The sequence below is a fragment of the Camelus bactrianus genome, chromosome 8, assembly GCF_048773025.1.
Source record: "Camelus bactrianus isolate YW-2024 breed Bactrian camel chromosome 8, ASM4877302v1, whole genome shotgun sequence".
NCBI lineage: Eukaryota > Metazoa > Chordata > Mammalia > Artiodactyla > Camelidae > Camelus > Camelus bactrianus.
Window position 1 is genome coordinate 51405532 of NC_133546.1, and position 22987 is coordinate 51428518.

At 39.4% G+C, this 22987-nt stretch overlaps 1 protein-coding gene across 3 annotated transcripts in view; it reads left to right on the forward strand.

Moving 5' to 3' along the window:
* SIM1 (SIM bHLH transcription factor 1) overlaps window positions 1-18583 on the forward strand; it is a 68752-nt gene extending 50169 nt beyond the window's left edge. For all 3 annotated transcript variants that reach the window (XM_010965157.3, XM_045524799.2, XM_045524805.2), the window contains 2 exons: window positions 10539-10941; window positions 12969-18583. In XM_010965157.3, coding sequence (XP_010963459.1) covers window positions 10539-10941; window positions 12969-13699 — 1134 coding nt within the window. In that variant the 3' untranslated portion in view covers window positions 13700-18583. The remainder of the gene's footprint in view (window positions 1-10538; window positions 10942-12968) is intronic.
* The last annotated feature ends 4404 nt before the right edge of the window (window positions 18584-22987 follow it).

Genomic DNA, 22987 nt, shown 5'->3' on the forward strand with positions numbered 1-22987 from the left:
TTCCCCTCCAGCTGCACATCACCCTGACAGCTAAGGAGATGTCGACTACAGTTACTTCTCTGTGAGAAAAATGACTGAACCAAATCCCAGGAACATTTTTGTAGCTGTGGGGGGTGGATTAAGAGAAGACCTATGACATTTCAAACCACATTTGGGGCATATTAAAAAACTTCCCATGTTTCTACTTCCACTTCATGAAATATATCAGGAACTTACAGGTATGAAAAGTTTCTCACCAGCATATTCTTTGAGCTAACAATAATGAAAATGTGGCTTAAAGCTAAAAACAGTGTCACCACAAATACTAGATTATCCTTGAAGTGGAGCAAATCATAAAAATAATGAGTGAAAATCTTGTGAACCCATTCTTAAAAACTGATTTTGAGAAGCTGATCATTTATACCATCTTCTAAAATGAAGGAAGAAAAAGCCAAAATATTTAAAATTTTTAATAATTGAATTTTGAATCAGTGAATGCTTTCTAATTATTTATAGTATAAATGAAAATATTTACTGCTCAGTTCCTCTAGTGAAGACACCCTCAATGCTGGGATGTGACTCAAGATTGATATATATATATATTTTTAAATGCATTCTCTAATTTTTCTTGAAGATTTGTTCAAGCTTAACTCTTTTGGAGCTATATGTAATTAAAGTGAATTTTTCATGAAGATTCTTTTCCAATGCTAAATATTGTGAGACTTGTGTGGGAATCATGTTACACTTAATGTATAGTTTATACAGAATTATTCTTGCTGTTAATTAATTAAGACAATAAATTAGAATTGAAGTGGCAGCAATAAACTTCTACCTACCACTAGTAGTGCAGGAACGGAGCAAGTATCTTCTTTGCAGTTTCATTTAGTTATAATTTCTATCTAGTAAAGTTTTTCAAGTTAGAAATGGACTCTGTTTTGACTGCTGTTCAGTTACATTATCGCAGGCAAGTGTTTTCAGTCAGCTTCCCAGGTTAGCAAAATAACTTGCATAATTGTCATTTGAAAATGCATTTGATTTTGCCATTAGTTTTTCCTATTACCCTTGTGTTTATCCTTGAGAAAACTCCGGGCAGTTTCCAACGTGTCTGAGCCAAAGCTGCTCTTTATGGTAAACACGACTCCCGTTGGAGGGAAGCATCCCCAGCAGTGGGGTTGCTTTAATGGACATGCTGTATTACTTTAATCTAACCCTTTTGCCATCTGTTCTTCCCATAACAGTGAATGAAAAAAGAGGACATATTTTATGTTTCAGGGTTACATTAGTAAAAAGTAAGATAAAAGTGATTTAAAAGCATGCATATGTTCTTAGTACAACACGTCTGCATCTGTAATGCTTTTTCTCACGGTGCAGACACAAATCAAGAGGAAAGCTGCTTATGCCTGATAGAGTGAAAGTTTTTCATGGAAAACAGGACTTTACCATAAGAGGGTCTCTCTCTATATTTTACAGCTAAAAATGATAAAAACCTCAATGAGCTGCCAGAATCAAAATAGATAACCGTAACATCTATTGTTGGAACATCTGGCATTTTTCCTGAGTTGGCTTGTGGCTGCCACATCCAGATGAATGCAGAGCACCTGTCTGGAGCATGCTGCAGAGGCAGGAATGAATCTCATGACTGTTATCCAAAGGCGACTATCTGTGGGTGTAATTGTGGTGGAAGCAGGCTTCACGCTGTGTGGAGGTGGTCTACTGGAGTGTAGAGGTTGGAGAAAGCCCCTTTTGTAAGAACATGCTTGGGGACCTGTGGTCCAGTGCTGCCTACAGTGTAGGGTGCTGCTGTCTTTGTTAGCTCAGTATCTTAGTTTGGATAAGTCCAGAATCCAGGAAAGAGCAAGGACTCTGTAATTGCATCTCTCCTTTTAAAGATCACAATCATGTGACCTTGAGCAAAAAAATTCTTTTGAGCTTTGTTTGCTGCATCTAAAAAGGGATTAATGAGACTTTTAAGATGTTGTGGGTACTTAATAAGATAATGTCTGTGGGATCTCAGTATAGTGAGGAGAGCATAGCAGGTATTTGATAACGGTAGCTATTGTCCTTGTTATAGGCATTCGTTAGCATATGCAAATCACATGGAAAACTGCCTCCAGGTCATTGTTCATTTTCCTAAGCAGCTACAGTGTTAACAGAGAGTAATAGCTCCCTTCTTTGAATTCCTAAACTATATTGTTTTTCTCTTTATTCAAGCCTCTGCCATTTTCTAACTTGTATTAAACTTATGTTCTGTGCACTATTTATATGCCTTTGAATGTGAACACCTTGAAGGCGGGGCTGTATTCCTCACATCACTCCGCACACTGTCTTGCAAATATCAGGCACTCAAAAAATATTATAATGAATCAGAATGAATTGTTATGAATAGTTCCCACTGAATGCATGTAAAGCCCCGCTGATGGCACAGACCTTTAACCAGATGAGGTATCAGTCTCTTCTAGAAGGAATGATTTTTTCATGAGCCCTGACTCTCAGAGGGGCGCTGGGGGATGTGGCTGTCATCTGACATCCTTTCTGGCAGGCATCCAGGCTCTTTGCCCATCAGCTTTAGCCCCTTTAGTGAGTGGCATTGGCTTCATGTTTATTAGAATCGAGGCATCCTTCATCAGACTCATTTTTAAATTTACCAACATGAAAGCCTGTTTAGAAAATTAAACTTTAAATAAGAAATAGGGATAAATTAAGGTGCAGAGTATTCAGAATAACAACAAATTTTCTAAGAAAGAAGAGCAGAGGTTTGGGCAAAATTAACCAAAAATTAGTTTCAGTGAACTTTCTTTCATGGTTGGTGTAACCTAATTAAAATAGGGAATTGAATCATTCAGTTTTTTAGGTTTAAATGGAGGAGAAAGTGTTGTTACCTTTTCAAAAGAAGAGCAGATATCCTATAGCTCTTGAAACATGATTTTGTTTTACCTGAAAATAGTCTAGATATAGCTGGGAGAACTGTCCAGAGGGCACGCATAGATTCTAACTGATCATGAGTCCCATTCTCCCTCCACCCTTAAAACAGATCTTTGGGCTTTGAGTCAAAGTTTAAGTGATAAGAGTCGTTGGTACCAAAGGTCATTTCAACTTTGAAAATCAGAGCCTTTGGAAAAAAAGGCCCTCATGTTTAGGTGATTGGCCAGTGGCCTGATTTTTTGGCAGCTGGGATGTTGATTTCTTTTTTTTTTAACTTCTGCTGAAGTATAGTTGGTTTACAATATTGTGTTGGTTTCAGATGTACAGCAAAGTGATTCAATTATATTTTTGTGTTTTAGCTTATTTTCCATTATCGTTTATTACGAGATATTGAATATTGAATATAGTTCTCTGTGCTATACAGTAAATCATTGTTACTTATCTATTTTATGCATAGTAGTTTGTATCTGTTAATCCCAAGCTCCTAATTTATCTCTCCTCTCCTCCATTTCTCCCTTTGGTAATCATAAGTTTGTTTTCAATGTCTGTGAGTCTGTTTCTATTTTGCACATAGATTCATTTGCCTTATTTTTTAGATTCCACATATAAGTGATGTATTTGTCTTTCTCCGTCTGACTGACTTCACTTAGTATGATATATTCTCTAGGTTCATCCATGTTGCTGCAAACGGCAATATTTCATTCTCTTTTATGACTGAGTAATATTCCATTGTGTATATATACATCACATCTTCTTAAACCAATTATCTGTTGATGGGCATTTGGATTGCTTCCATGTCTTGGCTATTATAATTTGTGCTGCTATGAACATTGGGGTACATGTGTCTTTTCAAATTAGTTTTTTTTTTTTCTTTTTCAAATAAATACCCAGGAATGGAATTGCTGGATCATATGGTAGCTCTATTTTTAGTTTTTTAAGGAGCCTCCAACTGTTCTCCATAGTGGCTGCACCAATTTACATTCCCACCAACAACATCCTAGGGTTCCCTTTTCTGTACAAGAGATGTTGATTTCTTTATACCTTAACATATATGTTTTATCTCTGACATGCTTATAGGATGGGATAGAAAATATGGCCTCTAGATAATACAGTCTAAGGAAAAAAACTCTTTTTTACAAGATGGTGATATGATAACTATTCCCATTTACCCAAGTGAAAATCATTAATCAAGGACCTTTACATAGTACATACATATCTGTAATGTTTTTCATTTTTAGAAGTATTTTAGTACATATTATTTATTTGATTTTTGCTGCAATTTTATAATGCACTTGTTCCTATTCTGCAGATGGAAAAAAATCAAGGCCCACAGAAGGTCATGCTTTGTACAAGCCGTATTGGATGACAGTAGGTCAGGGTCCTCCAAATATTTGACTTCAGTGCTGTTTCTACTGGAATCCCTGGTTGATAACTTAAATTACATTTTTTTTTTTTTGCACAAAATACTAATCATCAGTAATAAAAACAAAGATTTAATTAAATTATAGCTTAATTAGAGTATATCTCTATCGTCAGGAAAAAAAATTTTTAAATGGCATTGTCTCTAATAATTCTATAAGACTAAGATATAAGTTTGCTCTATAGGATTTTTTTATGTTTAAATATTTATTTTGAAATGATTTCATACATAAAAGCTGCAAGAATAGTAAAGTATTCCTGCCTACTAAATCCAGGTTCACCAGGGCTTAGCATTTTGCTGTCTTTTTTTCCCATCTTCTCTCATTATTTATTTTCTCTGAATCATCTTATAGTAGGTTCCAAATATGATGCCTCTTTACCTAAACCTTAAGACTTCAGTGTATATTGCTTGGTGTAGTGGTTCTTAGAAGTGGGGAATCGCAGCTTTTGTTAGCCATTGCCAAATTCCCCTCCATAGAGGTTGTATCAGTTTGTATCTCCACCAGGGATGTGGCGCAGGGAGCACCCATTTCCCAACATTCTGCCAAATAACATATTGTCAAGGGTAGAAAAAATGCTGCTATAGACATTCATGTATAGATTTTTATATGAATATAAGTTTCATTTATCTGGAAAAAATATCTAGCATTGAATACGGTAGTTGTACATTTAGGTTTTTTAGATGCTGCTAAGCTGTTTTCCCGAGGGGCTATACCATTTTACATTCCCATCAGCAATGCAATAGTGAGCCAGTTTTCCTTCATCTTTGTCAGCATTTGGTGTTGTCACTATTTTTTGTTTTAGTCAGTTTAATAGGTATGTGGTGATATTTCATTGTGGTTTGAATTTCTATCTCCCTAATTGCTAATGATGTTGACCATCTTCTCATGTGATTATTTGTCATCTATCTACCTATTGGATGAAATGTTTCTTCACATCTTTTGCACATTTTGTTTTTTTATTGTTGAGTTTTGGGAATTCTTTATATACCCTAGTTACTAGATCTTTGTTGGATATGTGGTTTGCAAATGTTTTCCCCCTGTCTGTAGCTTGTCTTTTCATCCTCTTAACAGGGTCTTTTGCAGAGCAAAATATTTAATTTCAATCAAGTCCAATTTATCACATTTTTCTTTTATGCATTGTGCTTTGGTGTCAAGTCTAAGAACTCTTTATCTTGCCCCAGATCTTGAAGATTTTCTTCTATGTTATTTTCTAAAAGTTTTGTAATTTTACCTTTTACATTTAAGTCTGTGACCCATTTGAGCTAATTGTTATATAAAGTATGAGACCTAGGTTGAGGTTCATTTTATTTTTGCTGATGGATGTCTAACTACTCCAGCAGCATTCCTTGAGAAGTCTGTCTTTCCTCCAGTGAGTTGGTTTTGTACCTTTGTCAAAAATCAGCTGGACACATTTGTTCTGTTCTATTGCTCTGTGCATCTGTGTGCCCATCAGTCCCACACAGGTATGATGACTGTAGCTTTGTGGTAAGTTTTGAGGGTAGGGAGATAGACCCATTCTCTCAGTTTATTCTTCTTTTTCAGATTGTTTTAGCAATTCCAGTTCCTTTGCCTTCTATATAAATCTATGCACATTTTGAAACTTTTCTACCTTCTTTCAACCACTTTCTCTGATCCTTTTGTTTTCTCTGACCAGTTTTTGTTTCCTTACATGTTTTCTAGTTTGCCTTCAATTTCCCTTATTACATTTTCATTAAAATCTATTTTCCTTTTTACAGCTTATAGTTTATTCTTTATTTCTTTGAGTTGGGTTAGTTTTTATTGCTTTTTTTTCATGTTTTATTATTGTTGGGTGTTTGTTTTTATTGCTGTTGATGGTTTCTTAGTTTCAAAATTTCTGATTCCAGGTATGTGCACCCATGTGTAAGTCATGTGTATGTCGTGTGTATGTCGTGTGCACGTGCGTGTGTGTCTCCAAATGCTTGTTGAGAGTACTTATTTCAGTTTGGAGTGTTGTCTTACAATTTTCTTTTATTTCATGGTTGGTTGTTTGATGTAAATTTTTATCAGCTGAGATGTTTGTATTTCCAATTTCATGTTTCTTTCCTACAGGAGTTTTATAGGGAGTTTAATTTTTTCTTACTCTGGCATTTCATGGGCTGGGCTACTATGTCAAGGTTACCCTTTTCTGTCAGTTTTTTAAATACATGATGATTATGGTGGAGACGGGCAGGAGGGAGGAAAGGCCTGTCTTGTGGGGCTTTTTCCTTGTGTATCTGCTAGACCCTTAATTTCTCCCTCTTCCTTCTTTCCTTTCACTGCTATGTCTCCGAAGGACACAGCCCTTTCTCAGTTTATGGTCTTCTTTTATGGAAATGACACTTGTCTAAGGCTGCCACTTTGGCTTTTGCCTGATTTTGTGTCCCTTTCCTGTGACCAGTGCTGTGAGCCACTGCATACTGACTGGTGTTCATAGTTTGGCACTTACCTGTGCCTTTTCTGGGGATGATTTTCTTCATATTGACTATGTCCTAAATTCCTTTCTCTTTCTCTCTTTATGGAGTCTCTTAAACCTCTCTGTACCCTATTCTCTGCACCCAAGGCTCATAGCTGCTGTTGGTCTTTTAATTTTTTTACTTACACATAATTTGAAGTTTAGCGTTTTCCCTGCCACGTAGTAACAGCATAGGTCACATGAGATTTAATTTGTGCTTTTTGATGACCTTATAGGTTCTTGGGAGAGGATGTGTGAAGAGTTGCAGATTCAAATGGCTGTCATCATCCTTCACACTCAGAAGCCGCTAGAATGGAATAATTTATTGATCCTAAGGCCTCATAATCCCTATAAAAATTGTTCATAATGGGACAGTTGGGGGAAAATTGACATTACAGTAAAATTATAACTGACATAATGACTTTCTTCCTATAACCATAACAATAAAAATTCTTGGTCTTGGATTATAGTTCTAAATAATTATCAACTTTAAATAAGTGCAATATAGGAACAGGCATAGGGAGCATATGTTTCAACACTAGAAAAGATACCAAATAATTATTGTGTCCTATAGAATGTTAGAGCTGAAGGAAAAGTTCAAGAAAGACTAACCAAATATTGTCATTCTACAGGTGAGGCTAAGAAAGGAAAAGTAATTTTCCCGAGGTTACCCTGAGAGTTACTAGCAAGGATGGACCTGGGACCAGGTCCTCTTGGCACCCTGTTCCTAGTGCCTCTTCCATTAAGTGGCCCCAACTCTGCTTCAGTCTTTGAACTTGACCTTCAAATGGTTGTTTTTAAATGTTTTATTTTTGGTACAGTTAAGACAGATGGTATCATTTATCAAGATTTACACCCACTTGAATTAAAACTTGCTCAGTGTTTCTAAGTAAAATTAAGAGGTGGTGGTTCTATGGTTACAAAAAAAATGTATCATAGTAGGTTGGTAGATTAAGTACCATCATGACCCTTTTCCTATTGAGACAAAAGAAATTCAAGCATTTGCTCACAACTTTACACGCCGTAAGTAGCAGAAGTAGGTGGAGGGAGACTGGAAGCCTTGGTACATAGCATTGGTTTATTGGGTACACGCCCTGCCAACATTGCCTGGCTGCCTTCCTCCCTTTCTGCCCTTTCTCTTTCCTCAAATACTTAATGAACACCTGAACTATTTCAGATCAGATTACAGGGCTGGATAGTTAAAGGAGTGCAGTTCATCTTAAAGGGTAGATGTGGCTCACAGTTTTGACAGTGCACATAGGTTCAAGTTTACAGGCCTTCTCCTTATAAATGAAGGCTAGGCTTCTCCTCCGTACCTCGGAAGCAGTGGGTATTCTGGGACTTACTGAACCACCTAGCTCCTGCCTGATCAAAGGGCAGTGCACTTGCTGCTGTAGTTTCCTGATTTATTGACAAGAGGCTTATCTGTCTGATTCTTCTTTGGGTGCTCTTGAAATGTGTACCTCATGTGTGCTAGGGTTGCCTCGTGTTGAATTTTCTTTGTCAGAGAAGGTCAGAATGTTCCTCTCTGCTGCGCCAATAGCTCTTTCCCACATACACTTAGGGAAGGCTTTTCCCCCTCTCAACAGGGCTCAAAAGTCTTGACTGGAGTACTTCAGAAATAGGCCTGCTTTATACTTTTATGAAAACAAGCAAAGCCTGGGCAGTTCCTTGCTTGGAAGAGCCCTGACGATCTGAAATCTTTCTAGGCCCGCACCGGGATGGCGCTCCGAGTGCGAATGGGTAGTGCGGTGCTCCCCGCTCAGGAAGGAGAGAGGTGCTGGCCCCAACTTGGTGAAAGTGAGGGTGGCGTCTCTGAAAAGAGTGGCCGCCGTCACAGAGAGAACAGGCAGTGGCACGTGGAGGCGGGTGCAGAGAAATGCTGCTCTGGATGCCTCCGTGTGCCCCTCCGTCAGGCTTGCGGCAGACAAGTTGGATCTTCTATTTTTTTTTCCTTGATGGACTATGCTGATGGTCCAAATGTTCATTTGGAAAATAATTAAAGCAATATTAGAAATGGTCATGGAAAAACCCTGAACCTGGAATTGCCTAGAACTCTGGCCTGAGCACACTGTATGTATCAGCAGACTTTTGAGTGCCCGGGAAAACCCCTGGAGGAGTTCCAGTGTGATTTGGAGGGCCTCATCCTTCTGGCTCCCGGGGACCTGGTGGAACTGTTGGTTTGCACTGAGTTGGGAAGAGCCGGGACTCTTTCTCTGGGAAGGGAGAGTTTGCGTAGTCCTGTGAAGGTCTCATCATGGGTCAGATTTGCTCAACTAACTAGCATGTGACAAGAACAGTGGAGCCCAGGAATTTCTCCTCTCCCCCACCCCCACCCCCACACATGCCCGTCCCTCTTTCTTCTTGGGGATAAGAAAGAAAATGTAAACTGGTCTTACATTTTGGTTCCTGAGACTGTTAAGCAGTTCCTGCCACTTTTCTGGAAATCTTTCTAACACTGAATCCTTTTTTCGCTCTTCTCTTCCTTACCGGTGTTGTCTCTCAAGTATAAAACCATGGTTTAGAGAGCAGGCTTTGAGACCAGATAGCCTATGGGGTGGCAGTGACATCTTGCTAAAATTCTCAGTGTGCAGTGTCCTCATCTATAAAATGGAGATCCGTTACTGTCCAGGTGGTTACAAGGATTCACTGGTGTAATATATAATGAATGATTAGTGCATTGCCAGGCACGCAGTAAGTTCTCAATAAATGACATCTATTATTAGTATAGCAGTTAATCTCTGTATGGTACGTAGTATTGTGTTTGGCACTAGGTAACCAAAAACTGGTAGAAATGATTACATCACTGATTTTAGTGGCTCTTGAGGCCCTTCAAACTGAGCACACCTCCTAGGGAGGTCTGCGGGGACTTCTATGTTTTCTTTCAAACACCTGACCAAATACTCTGGCAACAGGTGAGCAGCATGATTCCAACAAGGCACAGCCTTGCCTGTAGCTGTGTTGTCCCAAGGAGCCTGTGCATATTTGAAGTTGTACTTTAGAAAGCAAGAAACACATCCTCGTGCATAGGCCCACCTTATATGGGGCAAGGCTTCTCCAAAGTCACACTGAGATTAGGAAAGCATTTATTAACTACCTTGCCATGTATCCAGCATAGCTATCAGAGAGTTAACAGTCAGTGTGCAGCCTTAAGTCTTATTTTTGTTTTGTTTTTTAAGTAAGAATAACTGTGAAAAGCAAATAGGAAAAAAATATGGTGCTTTCTTGGACTCCCCCTTCAGCAATACCTTTTGGGAGGTGATGGAGAACTTGGGCTTGAATCTTGGCTTTGCCACCCACTAATCCTGTGGTCTTGGGCAAATCATTTTCCCTCTTAGAGTCTTAGTTTCTCTAGCCATATAATGGGTTACAAATATCTCCACTAAAGCGCTTCTAAGAATTATGTAAAGTGATTCACGTGAAGTACTTCCAACAGTGCCTGGTATTTTCAGTCCCTGTTTTTTATTATTTCTAATAATAACTGCTTTCAGCAGCCGAAAGGATTTTCTTTTGAGGTACCATGACTGATGAGTTGATTCCAAGTCTGGTGTGCCCAACTTGGTGCTAGAGTTCTTAGAATCTTATTTTGGTGACTAAAGCCCAGTATGACCTTAAGGGTGCTTTCAGAGTAAAACGGATTCCTTCCTTCCTTTCTTTCTTTTCCTTTTCTTTTTCTTTTCTTTCTTCTCCCTTCCCTTCCCCTTCCTTCCCTTGTTTCTTTCTTTTTTTTTTTTAATGCACTTTTCTCACCCTCTTGGTTTCAGTATCCAGGATTTCCCACGGAAAGATCTGAATCTGATCACGACAGCCAGTGGGGAGGCAGCCCACTGACCGACACAGCCTCCCCGCAGCTCTTGGACCCCGCGGACCGGCCAGGCTCCCAGCACGACGCGTCCTGCGCCTACAGGCAATTCTCGGAGCGCAGCGCCCTCTGCTATGGCTTTGCCCTCGACCATCCCAGGCTGGTGGAGGAGAGGCATTTCCACACCCAGGCCTGCGAGAGCGGCCGGTGTGAGGCAGGCAGGTACTTTCTGGGAGCGCCGCAGGCGGGGAGGGAGCCCTGGTGGGGCTCTCGAGCAGCCCTGCCCCTGACCAAGGCCTCCCCAGAGAGCAGAGAAGCCTACGAGAGCAGCATGCCTCACATCGCTTCGGTCCACAGGATCCACGGTAAGGCCCTTTCCAACCACCCCTGACTCGCAGCCTTGCGCCCCTGGGCAGGTGCATCATTGACCGTGGAGGGACCCCCACCCAGTGGTTTTCTTGCTGGGCTTTACAAATCAGAAACTCACACTAATGGGATTTTAAAAACCAAATCCACTCTTTTGAAGTGTATTAACTTTGCTGATATTTGCTAAATGAATTTATTTTTGTCAGGCGAGTAAAAATGATCCCCATTTTAACATCAAAAAAAGTAAAGGAATTAAAGTGAATTGTTGAGTCAGTCTGTTGAAATGTAGCATATATGCATTACATGTCTTGTGTGCAATTTTATTCTGTATTCTTTGGCTTCAAATGTGGACCCTGGTAGTTTAGGGCTCATTTAGCAGGGTTTCTTGGTGAGGACACTTTTGGCGTTTGGGGGATGCCTGTCTTTATTTTATGGCCTGTCACTCACATCACAGGTAGTTTAACCTTCCTGGACCTCTGGGAACTAAATGCCAGTACCTGCCCCCTCCCTCCATCATTAGGACAACCCACCGTGTCCCTGTGAATAAAGGATGGAGTGAGGTGTGGAACCTACGGAGAGTTTCACCTGGGGATTGTTACTTGGCTTTAATGAACACACAGAGACGGGCACTGCAGTAAAAGCCCTTAGTGTTATTAATGCTCTTCTTTGTTCCTCTTAAGGTAAATTGCACAAGGAACACTCATTCTGTCCATTCCAAGCTTGGGTCCAGGCAGGTCTTGAAAACCCTCCCTATTTCGTTAAAAGTCAGTGACATTAAAATCGATCTGACAGCCATATTATTTTTCTTGCTGTGTCTCTAGGATGAGAAATATGCTAGACGTTGTTGTTGTCACCCAAAAAAGTCTGCAAATACCACCTAGGCACTGACTGTTCTCTATGAATGCTTTTACTTTGTTTCCATTTTGCTTTTGCTTTTTCTGCTTTTGCTTTGACTTTCTCTAGTAGACTGGGAATGGAAACCCAGGGCAAAGGGCAATTACTTGCCAAAGAATGGAGTGAAGTGAAAATCCTGGCTTAACCTACGTGGTCGGGAGGAAAATATTAGAAATAAAATAAGAAGAAAAGGGAAAGGGAAAGTGTGATCCAGGGCTTCTCTGCTGCATTAAGCAGTTGACAGCTTTCGCGTGTCCCTTTCTGCCTCTCTTCTCTGTTTGTACTGACTTTAGACTGTTCTGAGAACAGTGCAGTTTATGGAATAGATTTTGGATGCACCCCTCCTCCATAATAGATGTCTCTTCTTGGTTCAGAACAGGTTGTTATTAATTTTTTAAATGTTTATTTGTTCTTCACCTTATTTCAGAAGCAATCTAAGATACCAGAGTTATAATTATGTGTGAAATTGAGATTTTTTACCACTAGATTTGAGAAGACAATATTTATATTTTTGATTGGGACAAGATATATACAGATATATCCGTGTATACATATACATATATATGAATATGTATATATATAATAGTTTAAAAACTAACGTTAGAGCTTTATTTTAACTCTACTTACGATACATATAGCAATTTTAACACTCTAGGTGACTTAGTTGGAATTGAAAAAACAGTTCAGCCTATATCATCATCTTCCTCAAACCCAACTGGAAGCATTTTCTAAGCATCAATTCAATATAACACTTCTGTAGAAAAATAACAGAAACCAAGTGCTATGAATTTTCCTTTTATTATTTACAGCTGGACAGGTCCAGGGATGTGCATACATGGACAAATATAAACATACTTTACCACTTTGCTAATTGGTATTCACAACCCACGAACAAGGTTTACCTTCTCAAAAACTTGTTATAAATTTCATCTGCACTTAAAAGCCACTGAGAACTGTGAATTCCAGGACAAATGTTGACACTCTGTCATGTGAGCCTGTGTCTGTTTCAAATATTGGTGCATGTATCAAAAATGGAAGATATAAGGTTTCTTTTAATAGGAAAAAAATATACTTACATTGAGGTGGGGGTGAGTTTTAAGACCACTTACTTTTTACTTTTTCTGATTTCTAGGGCGAGGTCATTGGGATGAAGAGAGTGTGGTCAGTTCTCCAGACCCTGGGTCTGCCAGCGAATCAGGTGACCGGTATCGCACTGAGCCGTATCAAAGTAGCCCGCATGAACCTAGCAAAATTGAAACTCTGATAAGAGCCACCCAGCAAATGATTAAAGAAGAAGAGAACAGATTGCAGCTAAGGAAAGGCCCCCCAGACCAACTGGCTTCCATTAATGGAGCTGGGAAAAAACACTCCCTCTGTTTTGCAAACTACCAGCAGCCCCCACCGACAAGGGAGGTCTGCCATGGCTCCGCTCTTGCCAACACTTCGCCGTGTGACCACATCCAGCAGAGAGAGGGAAAAATGCTGAGCCCCCACGATAATGACTATGACAACAGTCCCACAGCACTGTCTCGGATAAGTAGTCCCAATTCGGATCGCATTTCAAAATCCAGTTTGATCCTAGCTAAAGACTATCTCCATTCAGATATGTCTCCTCACCAGACAGCAGGAGACCATCCTGCCGTCTCTCCAAACTGCTTTGGCACACATCGGCAGTATTTTGATAAGCATGCTTACACATTAACTGGATACGCCCTGGAGCACTTATATGACAGCGAAACCATTAGAAACTATTCCTTGGGCTGTAATGGCTCACACTTTGATGTAACTTCCCATCTGAGGATGCAGCCAGATCCCGCACAAGGACACAAGGGAACATCTGTTATAATAACCAATGGAAGCTGATGTTTTTCTAAAACATTTTGTTCTTTAAGGATCTCTGAAACATATTTATCATTTAATGCCCCATTACCAGCATTTACAATGCCACAGATTGTTAGAGTGGATAATTTAAGTTACTAGGTATTTAACATGTGTTCCTGTGAAATCGAAGACAACAGCGCTGGCATTCAGGGTTACACACAGACAGTGGAGCTGAAGTGAATATACACATTGCCCCTCTATTTATATGGGAATCAGAATAGATTAATTTTGAATTGAAAAATACTTGTGTAGATTAAGTGAGCTTATACACCACGTGAAAGGACTGACGGATGGCATGATGATCCAGTGAACTTCACACACACAGATCACTATCTGCAAACTGCTGTATATACTTTACATACGGCAATAGAAACTATATACCATAAATACACCCAGAGTAGGTTACTTTCCTTAACTTTAGCAAATTAAGCTTCTTAAAGAAATTTCCACTCCCCAAGTAACTAAGAAAGAGAGAGATACCTCTTGTAAACTGGCTTCTTCTTTGTGCTTTCAATCATCCAGCTCATTTGGTTCAGGCATAAATTAGGGAAATAGTTCTGGATATGATACAAGAATGAGTTTTCACCTGGTTTCCATTACAAGCAATCAGGAAGTGGTGATTTTTCACCTCACTTTTGAGTTATACAAGGAACAGGATCACACTGACATAGCAGTGAGGGTTCTTCTAAGTAAAAACACCAAGATGTTGGGACACACATCAAAAGCTTGGGGGTGCCCAAATGAAAATAGGTTAGTAAAGATGCAAAGGCTGGAGGCAGCAAAAAAAAGAAATGGTATCTCAAAACAAACAATTTAAGGGTCAGCACATGTAATCAACATATTTGGGGCTCATAAAACTAAACAAATAAAAGATTCCAGCTAATTCACCAAGAAAAAACGCTGATACGTGCAAAAAAGGAAAAAAAAAAAAAAAAAGAAACCTAAGGAAAACCAATGAAGTGCTTCATGACAGCAGTGTAAGTGTTTGAACACATTTCAAAGCCCAGATGTGCAAATGTGACATGTGGAAAGCCTCAGGAGAGAGTCTAAGATAAAAGCCTGGGCTGATAGACACGTGGTGAAAGAGCAAGAGTAGTTCTCTGACCCAAGGATCAGGCAAAGCGTTCATTGTCCCTATTGTTTGCAAACAACAAAAACTGCAAACTTGGTCTTAAGTTCATGTGATACAGTATAAAGACCAGCAGACTAGGTGCCGGGATCTCTGGGTTCCAGTTCTCTCCCAGCCTGTAACTTCTTTTGGGAGCACCGATGTGTCACTCAGCATGCCTGGACCCCAGTTTCTTTGTCTGTATGGCAGTTCTAATGTTCCCTGGTTCTGTGCTTCGTTAGTCCAGCAGAACTGAACTTGTTAACCAGTTAACTCTCTGCTGTGAGGTATCCAAGTCTTATCATTCTGGCTTTTCTGTGCTCGTACAGAGGTCTGGGTGCTTTGAAACTTAAGCAGGTGCATGGGCTCTTTTAGGTGTGTATAGTGACAGTCAGCTTTCTAGTTCAGTCAAAGTGTAGATGGTACAAACTGATGAGGGAGAAGAAAACTAAGTAAGATTATTTAATGCATAATTCTATAGTAATCAAAGCAAAGTGACATAAGTGATTAGAGAAGTTTCACAGGTAATATTCCCTAGGAATCATATGCCCACAACTCTTGCCATATGGAAGGATGGGAATGCACTGGAAGAACTTGGCTTATCATTTTGAAGACAGAACATGACACTGAACACTCAGGGATTAGTACTGTATTTTCATCGTTTAACACAGTTATTTGGCAGTCCAGAGGTAGGTGATGTTCTGAATGATGGTAATCTGAGAGATGAATACCAGGTTGTTTGTATATGAGTAAAGAGGCTACATAAAATTAAATATTTCTTGGGTATGACAGAGCAACATTTGTGCTGTAAATGGAAAAAGTGCAAGTGAGTGAGAAAGTTAGTGCTTATCATATATCCTTTTAAAAATGTTCAAAGAACAATAAAAAACTAAATTTTGAACTACACAAGCAAAAGGATTCAGTAATTTTGAGAAAGATATTTATGGGAACCCCTGGCACACTTAAGATGGATTTTTGATCAATTTGCAACATGAAGTAAGGTTTTAGGAACGCTAAAGTTCTTGCAGAATTCTGTAGATGGCCAAAGGGTCCAAAGACACAACTATCTCAAGAATATGGTGCATTTTGGAAAGGAAATCTGTACAGATGGGTTTTACTGATGGATACACTTTTTAACAAAAATGTTAGGGAGAGATGCTATAAAAGAAATGGAATCTTAAGAGTCAAGGACAATGAACTGTTACAAAAGAAAAGACTCTTAACTGAATAAATTTCTGTGGAATTTTTTTTTACGGGAGATAGTTAATTGATGAAAGAAATAAGCTATGAACTCTACAAACAGGGGATAATCAGAAGGAATAATGCTCTTTAAAATAGTATGACCCATATTTTTAAGTGAAGACAGAATTACCTGAATTTCATCTTGATTAAAATTTTGGTAAATTGACCAAAATGCAAACAATTTATTTAATTCACATGTCAACAATTTTATAGTAGCAGCTTTATTACATTACATATAATGCCTATATATGTATGTTCCCAGTTAAAACTAAACTTAAATTGGCTTTAGTTTTAATACATGATTTTCATTGCTTTCCCAGATGCTCAGAATCATGACACATGATTGAAATAGAGAAGTATGATTTTTATATCACTGGGGATTCATAAAAGTGTGTTATATCCAATTACTAGTACAATATGTAGCAATTCATTAAATAATACAAATCTCACACTTTTGAGTAATAGAAGGAGTATCTTTACTTCTCATTTTACCTGTCTGCCCCACCTAATTAAAAAATTTGGATGACCAAAGAAAGAAATGAATATTTCCCCATCTTCCTTGGGAAAATTGAGTTGAGTTAAAATCATTTTTGAGAATATACAGGTTTGACGTATTATTTTGGGATGCAAAATACTAATGTCATAATCCCTATGGGTCAGACATTTAGGTGCGCTTCCGCTCCACAGGTCTTTTGACACACTATGCTGAGGATAATAGCCTCGCTTTTTCTAAACTGTAATTGCCTGATAGAGACTAATCCGACACAGGGCTGAGGTGGCATTCAGCATGAGACAGGATGCAACGAGTGATTGCCTTCAGTGTTTATACAGAAAACTCATTTATTCGTTCTTGATTGTATTTTATAGGACTAGCACATTTCCATTCGGCACTCTTCTTAGTTCCCTCAGCCCCCTGCTGTCACGTGCTCCCTCTGGGCAGAGAATCCCACTTAAAATTTTTAAGCTTTAATGGGCTCTTCTAGAAGAGGGTAATATGCTCCATTTTCTGTTCTTTTTTAATGGGGGGTGAGGATCGATTCAATAAAAGATCGTTTGGAAAATATGCATAGATATTTTAGAATAAAATGAAAGGCTTTGCCCCCGCTCCCAAAACCTAGACCAAATAAGTTTGATAGAAGACACTACAGCTAAAGAGACCTTCTGGATACAGAGATGATATTTTAGAGCTCTCTCTCTTTCTTTCAAGAGTCAGCTATTACTAAGATATTCAGTGCAATTCTTTTAGTACTAGTAGTGTTTGGAAGTGTCAGAGTGAATGCTGATATTTGGAAAACTGAGGATTTGACCATTTTGGGGTCATTTACCTAGCCCAGTGGAATAACTTATGCTTTAATACACTCTCTTTGATTTAAAAAGTTTGCCCAGATTTGGTTCCTTCATTCACACAAATCACAGGACATAAACATACATCTTATTTTCCAAATGACTTAATAATAAATGTAAACCCTATGGTTCTCTCATGTCAATGTCAGCTTTTGTGAATCAGAATTAGACTATAAGATCGCAAAATCAATTGGTTAATTTTTGCTGGGAAATGCATTGTGGATAAAACAATCATTTTCATTGTCAACTTTAAATGAATGACAGGACAGCTGTGGACACATGCATAGAAAATGTTCTTGGGAGAAATTTCTGTGTGGGGCTCATTTTTTGTGCACAAGAGTCGTACGGGTAATGCTGAACTCAAAAAGGGAGATTGTGCCCATATCCAAACAGGGGTTTGCTCAGAGTTCCTTTTCTAGGATGGTATGCAGAAAGGCTGTGTGTGTGTGTGTGTTCATTTTGTCTACACGCACATATACACAGTTGTAAAACAAGTAACAAGATTCTGTTCTGCTGTGCTCCTTAAAAACTGATGGTTCACATAAGACATCCTAATTAATAACTTAAAACCAAACATTTATCATTTTATTTATTGCAATTTTGCTGCATGGGACTTTGCTTTCATAAGCCTGTATAGTGGAGAGTTTGTCCTAATTTGCCAATCTGGAACACATGTAATCACAGTTGAATTTCCACCCAACGACCCTGGTGTGTTTACATTTCAAAAGAAATGAAATAGGCGTGGAAAAATTTTTAGAAGTACTGTAACTTTTTTTTCCCATTATTTTTCCCCAAAGGGAAATATTTCAAAAAGTGAAACATATGAGTAGGCACTTCAAAAAAAGATAAAATATTTTATGTTTGTTTTTTGACTGACATGCTATAAAAAAGGATTATATTTGTGAAAGAAAATACTGATTGCCAAGATTTCAAATACCATCTTGCAATGTATAGTTTTTAGTGACATCGTAGTATAAATCTGTAATTTGAACTTTTACTTTGGAATGTAAAGTAGAAAATATTAGCTATGTCAATGATATCTTGCAAAGTGTTCCCCTTTATAATTATTTATATTGTAAATAGCTTTCTGAAGTAAATTCGAAGTTAATGTGCATAAAATGTATTTATTATGTGAGGAAATTTTTGGTTTAAAATATAGTTACCAATATGCAGTTTGAGTCTGAATTCTTCATTTGAAAGAAAAATTTCTACAGGACAAAACAGACTGTTAACTAGAACACTAGAAATGTAAAGAAATAAGGATTGTTTTGGCTCTAGTTTCTGTTGGAATGGGTAACGCATGCGTGTGTGCATGCGCACGTGCACACACACAGTAAAAGAGACCTAGCAATAGAAGCTTACGCATGCACGGTAACTCTTAAGTAACAGGTCTGATTTGCATTAGATACCAGAGAATGGTTTATTTATTTTTTTGAGCCATGGAGGTAATTAGATTTATTTATTTATTTATTATTTTTAGTGGAGGTACCGGGGATTAAACCCAGGATCTCGTGCATGCTAAGCAATGCACTCTATCACTGAGCTATATCCTCCCCCAGTTTCTCAATTTTTTATTAGAACATCTTAAGCAGGACTTCTTTGGTCTCCACTTTGCTAGATAAAGTGAGAACTTTACAAGTATAGGTTACATGTTTAATGCCCAAGGAGGGAAGTAAATAAAACCTGTAATATTGAGATCACTTAGTTTGCTGTGATTTAAAACACATTAAAACATACCTTGAAAATTGTTACTTGGAATCCAAAGTGTTTTTTAAATTTAGAAATTAAGAATTAAGGTCAAAAAAAAAATTAGATTGCCAGGAGGTTCTCTCTTAAGCATTTTCATAGCACCCGACATGTTTTTTTTCCCCCTCCAGAGATTTCTGATTTACCTTGATGTATTCCAGAAATTATCAACCATCAGCCAGTTCAACAAACCTACATGATACATTTTTAATTCAATGGAAATATTGTTTATATCTCATAAAGCTTTTTGACAAACCTATACAAAATATCGTTGCCATTGATATTATAGCATTTATCAGATTTTTTCCAACATGATTTTTTAAGTAATTGTTTTAGTGCTTTTCTTTCTGAAAATAAAATTGTTTTCACCTACTTTATACTTCAGAATAACTGGGTTTCCAATTTAATTCACAGCGTTTATGGAACCCCTATTATATGTTCCACGTGGGAGAGACACCAAGAATCTTTCTTATTGTAGGACATTATAGGAAAGCACACACAGAGGGTCTTTGATTTCCTTATGTGCTTTAAAAGTGTAAATTCTCAAGATAATCATAAAAACGACAAGCATTTATTGAATCATCATGTGTCAGGCATGGAACCAAGCTCGGATTGTCACTGAAGTCTGAATACAGACCATCACAGAGGCAACTACCAACATGTGCTGTCCCATTAATGAGGAAAGTGAGGCCCAGAGTGATTAAGTAACTCAGTGACACAGCTAGTAAGTGATGGGGGTGACAGTTGAACCCAGGCAGGTTTACTTCAAAACACTACCTTACTTCATTCTGCTTTCTTTATGTAAATAAATAAACATGCGAAAGAAAACATTATCTGAATGGTGGTTGCATAAAACATATCACTCAGTCCAGTCAGTGGTGGCTCCAGGGGCCCGACGTGGGGTCCTAGGGATGGGCTTGCTCCTCATCCGTTGTCACACTGACACATGACGACCAGCCCGAGGTACACGGAGGCCAAGCCTGTGCTTCCTTACACGGCATTTTGCCTTCCTGCTGAGTGAGCATTCTGATGTTTCTTTTAAATAGATGTGATACCAAGGAAAGTCTACGGCTTAAATAAGCTACAGGCAAAGTATCTTAACAGGATCCCCATAATATCTGAAGACAATCTTGAGGCTTTCTCAATTAAGAAAACACAAGTGGATTCAATAGTAAGGAAAAACTACACATTTTTCTCATTCAACATTTTCAGGAGGTGAACTAAAGCAGAAGTGTTACTTGTTCACTCTAGTCGGTAAATACTGTTGTTTTCATGGAAAGTTTTCCTTCCTCTCTGAATAAAGACCAGCCAAAGCCCACTCCACCAAGAACTAATGTGTGTCAGTCTCGCCTGCGTTACTTCAGGGCCTGGTTTCAAGGGTATTTTGTGGGGAGAGCTTAGAGGGCTGTTGCAACTACCATATTACGTGTTTTCCTCCTTTGAAGGGAAACTGCCCGAAAGTTACCTGACAGAAAGACTGCCCCTCAGAACATAGATGATTCCTGTAAGATGCCTTTAAGCAACGCATGAGGTTGCTGGCATCAGCCTTTCTGCCTCTGTGATGGTGCTAAGTCCTGGGTGCCAGCAACCCAGGCAGCCTGTCCAGTCATCCCCCGGCCCCGGCCTCTGCCTTCCAGTGTCAGGAGGGTGGATCCTCTGTAGCACTTCTGGGCCTTCTCATAACCATATATGTGCTTTATAACTTAATATGTGCTGTATTTACCGATGGAATTAGATCCAGGGTGGGAGAAATGTAAAACAGCCCCTGCTTTGAGAGTTTGTAAATAATCTCCACTTTGTTCCACTTCCCCCAGGTCAGGCTCCTGTGTGGGGAGTAATTCCATATGGGAATCTGACTTGAGTGCCATCTAAAGAAACCTTAAAGGGAATCTTGGCAGTATTTCCCAAGCCTCCCAAGCCATAAGGAAATCATTCTCAGTATCTGGTGACGGTTTTCTGATAGCTGTGTATGACACACACACACACACACACACACACACACACACCTAACAAACTGAACCCCAAGAGTCTTTTTATGGGTAAGATCTCCAGAGTCCACTCAGGAATGGAGAATTGAGATCTAATGTGACAAGAATCGTCCAGAAATTAATTGAGGTTCATTATTAGAAATGCAGAAATTTCTACATTTCTAATTTCTAATTTCAGCCCTTGTGTTCAGTCACGTGCCCCCTTAATGAGGCTAGATGGGGTTTGTCTATGGTGCCATGCTAAACCTACTTTTAAATTTGAAAGGTCAGAGCCACCTTTTTAATAAGCATTTGCAATTCTATTACTAAATAAAAGGTTATCAATAGCCAAGAAGTTTTTTTCCAGGGTGGAGAGGTGAAGAGGTGGGCGGGCTAGCTGGTTTTCACACTGCTTAAATATATCTCTCAGTCACCTGTGTACTTTGTTTAAATACCCACATCTGCTATGTAATTAACCCTGATGCCTTTTCTGCACAAATAAAATATGTAGAAGGTGTCTTTTAATATAGGATACAGTTTTATTTTTGAAATTCACTTTTCTCTTCATGGACACTGCTGTTGCTCCATTTAATGTTCCCAAAATGAAGTAAGATGGCTAAAGATTTCTACCACTCTTTCATCTCCCCTCTGTTTGGTTTATGGCCAGATTACCCTTTTTTAGAGAACTTGTCATGTTGCATTGCTCCAAATTTTTACTTTTTCCTCAAGATCCCCGTGTCCTACAGACATCATGTCATTTTATTTCAGTGACCATCCATCTCTAATGAGAAGGACTTAAAAAATATGTCTCTATAACCATCATGCCACTCCCATGCCTAGAAAAATTAACCAGAACGTCTTGCCATGCAATACGTGGCATTTTGTAAAAGGAGGGGACTGACATCAGGCATGAAATTCTGTCCAGTGTCTCAGAGTCCTGAGGCCTCTCTTTGGACACTCCCAGGCTTCAGCCCTCCCACAGCCCCTTCATCTACTTACCTTCGTTTTCTTCCTCTCTTTTGACCCCTCTCAGCTCTTCCCCGAGATAAGGGTGCTCGTATTCATTTGACACACAGCTGGGTGCGTACCTGCACGTCCGTGCACACGCGGTCTGCGGGAGGAGCCCAGCCTGCAGCCCATCAGGTCTCATGACCGCTTAGCTACTCTCCATTCAACCCTCACGGCGGCTGTATTCAATCCTGAGAGCAACTTGAATCCTACTGTGGGTTGAAGATGTGGTGCTCTGCAGCCTTCACTTTCGATGTCTCTTCCTGACATCTCAAAGTGTACCTGTATCTGCCTGCTCATCTCATGAGCCAGGGGACTTTCCTCTGTCAAAGGAAAATGCTGGGGCTTCTTATCCCAAGAAGCTGTGGTGAACAGTCAATGAAGCAATACCTGCCGAGCCCTCCGCATACAGCAAGTGCTCAATAGATGTTGACATGTAGTGTTATGGGCCTCTGAGAAGCTGATCATGCAGTTTTCCACCTCCCTCTCATTCATCATCCAGCCAGCCTCCAACTGACATGGCCCAGGGCCTCCCTGAAGGACACTGAGCTCGCCAGTGGCAATACAGACACAAACCTGTGCAGCCCCTAAGGTAAAAGGGTCACAGCCGGGGGTAGGGGCTGGGGGGGGTACCCAGATGCCCTTCCACTCCTCCCCCACTTCCTTCTCTGCTGCCCCTCCTCTGATGCCGGCTTCTCATGGCCTCCCCTTGACCGACCCATCCTCTGCTGGCTCAGGACTCACTTTTTTCCAAACTCTCCGTGTTGATGTCCTCAGCCAGCTTGGCAGCTGCTCCCCCATGTTCTCCAGTGTGTTTGGGCTCGTTAATTAGCAGCAAAGACCCTCATCAAAGGG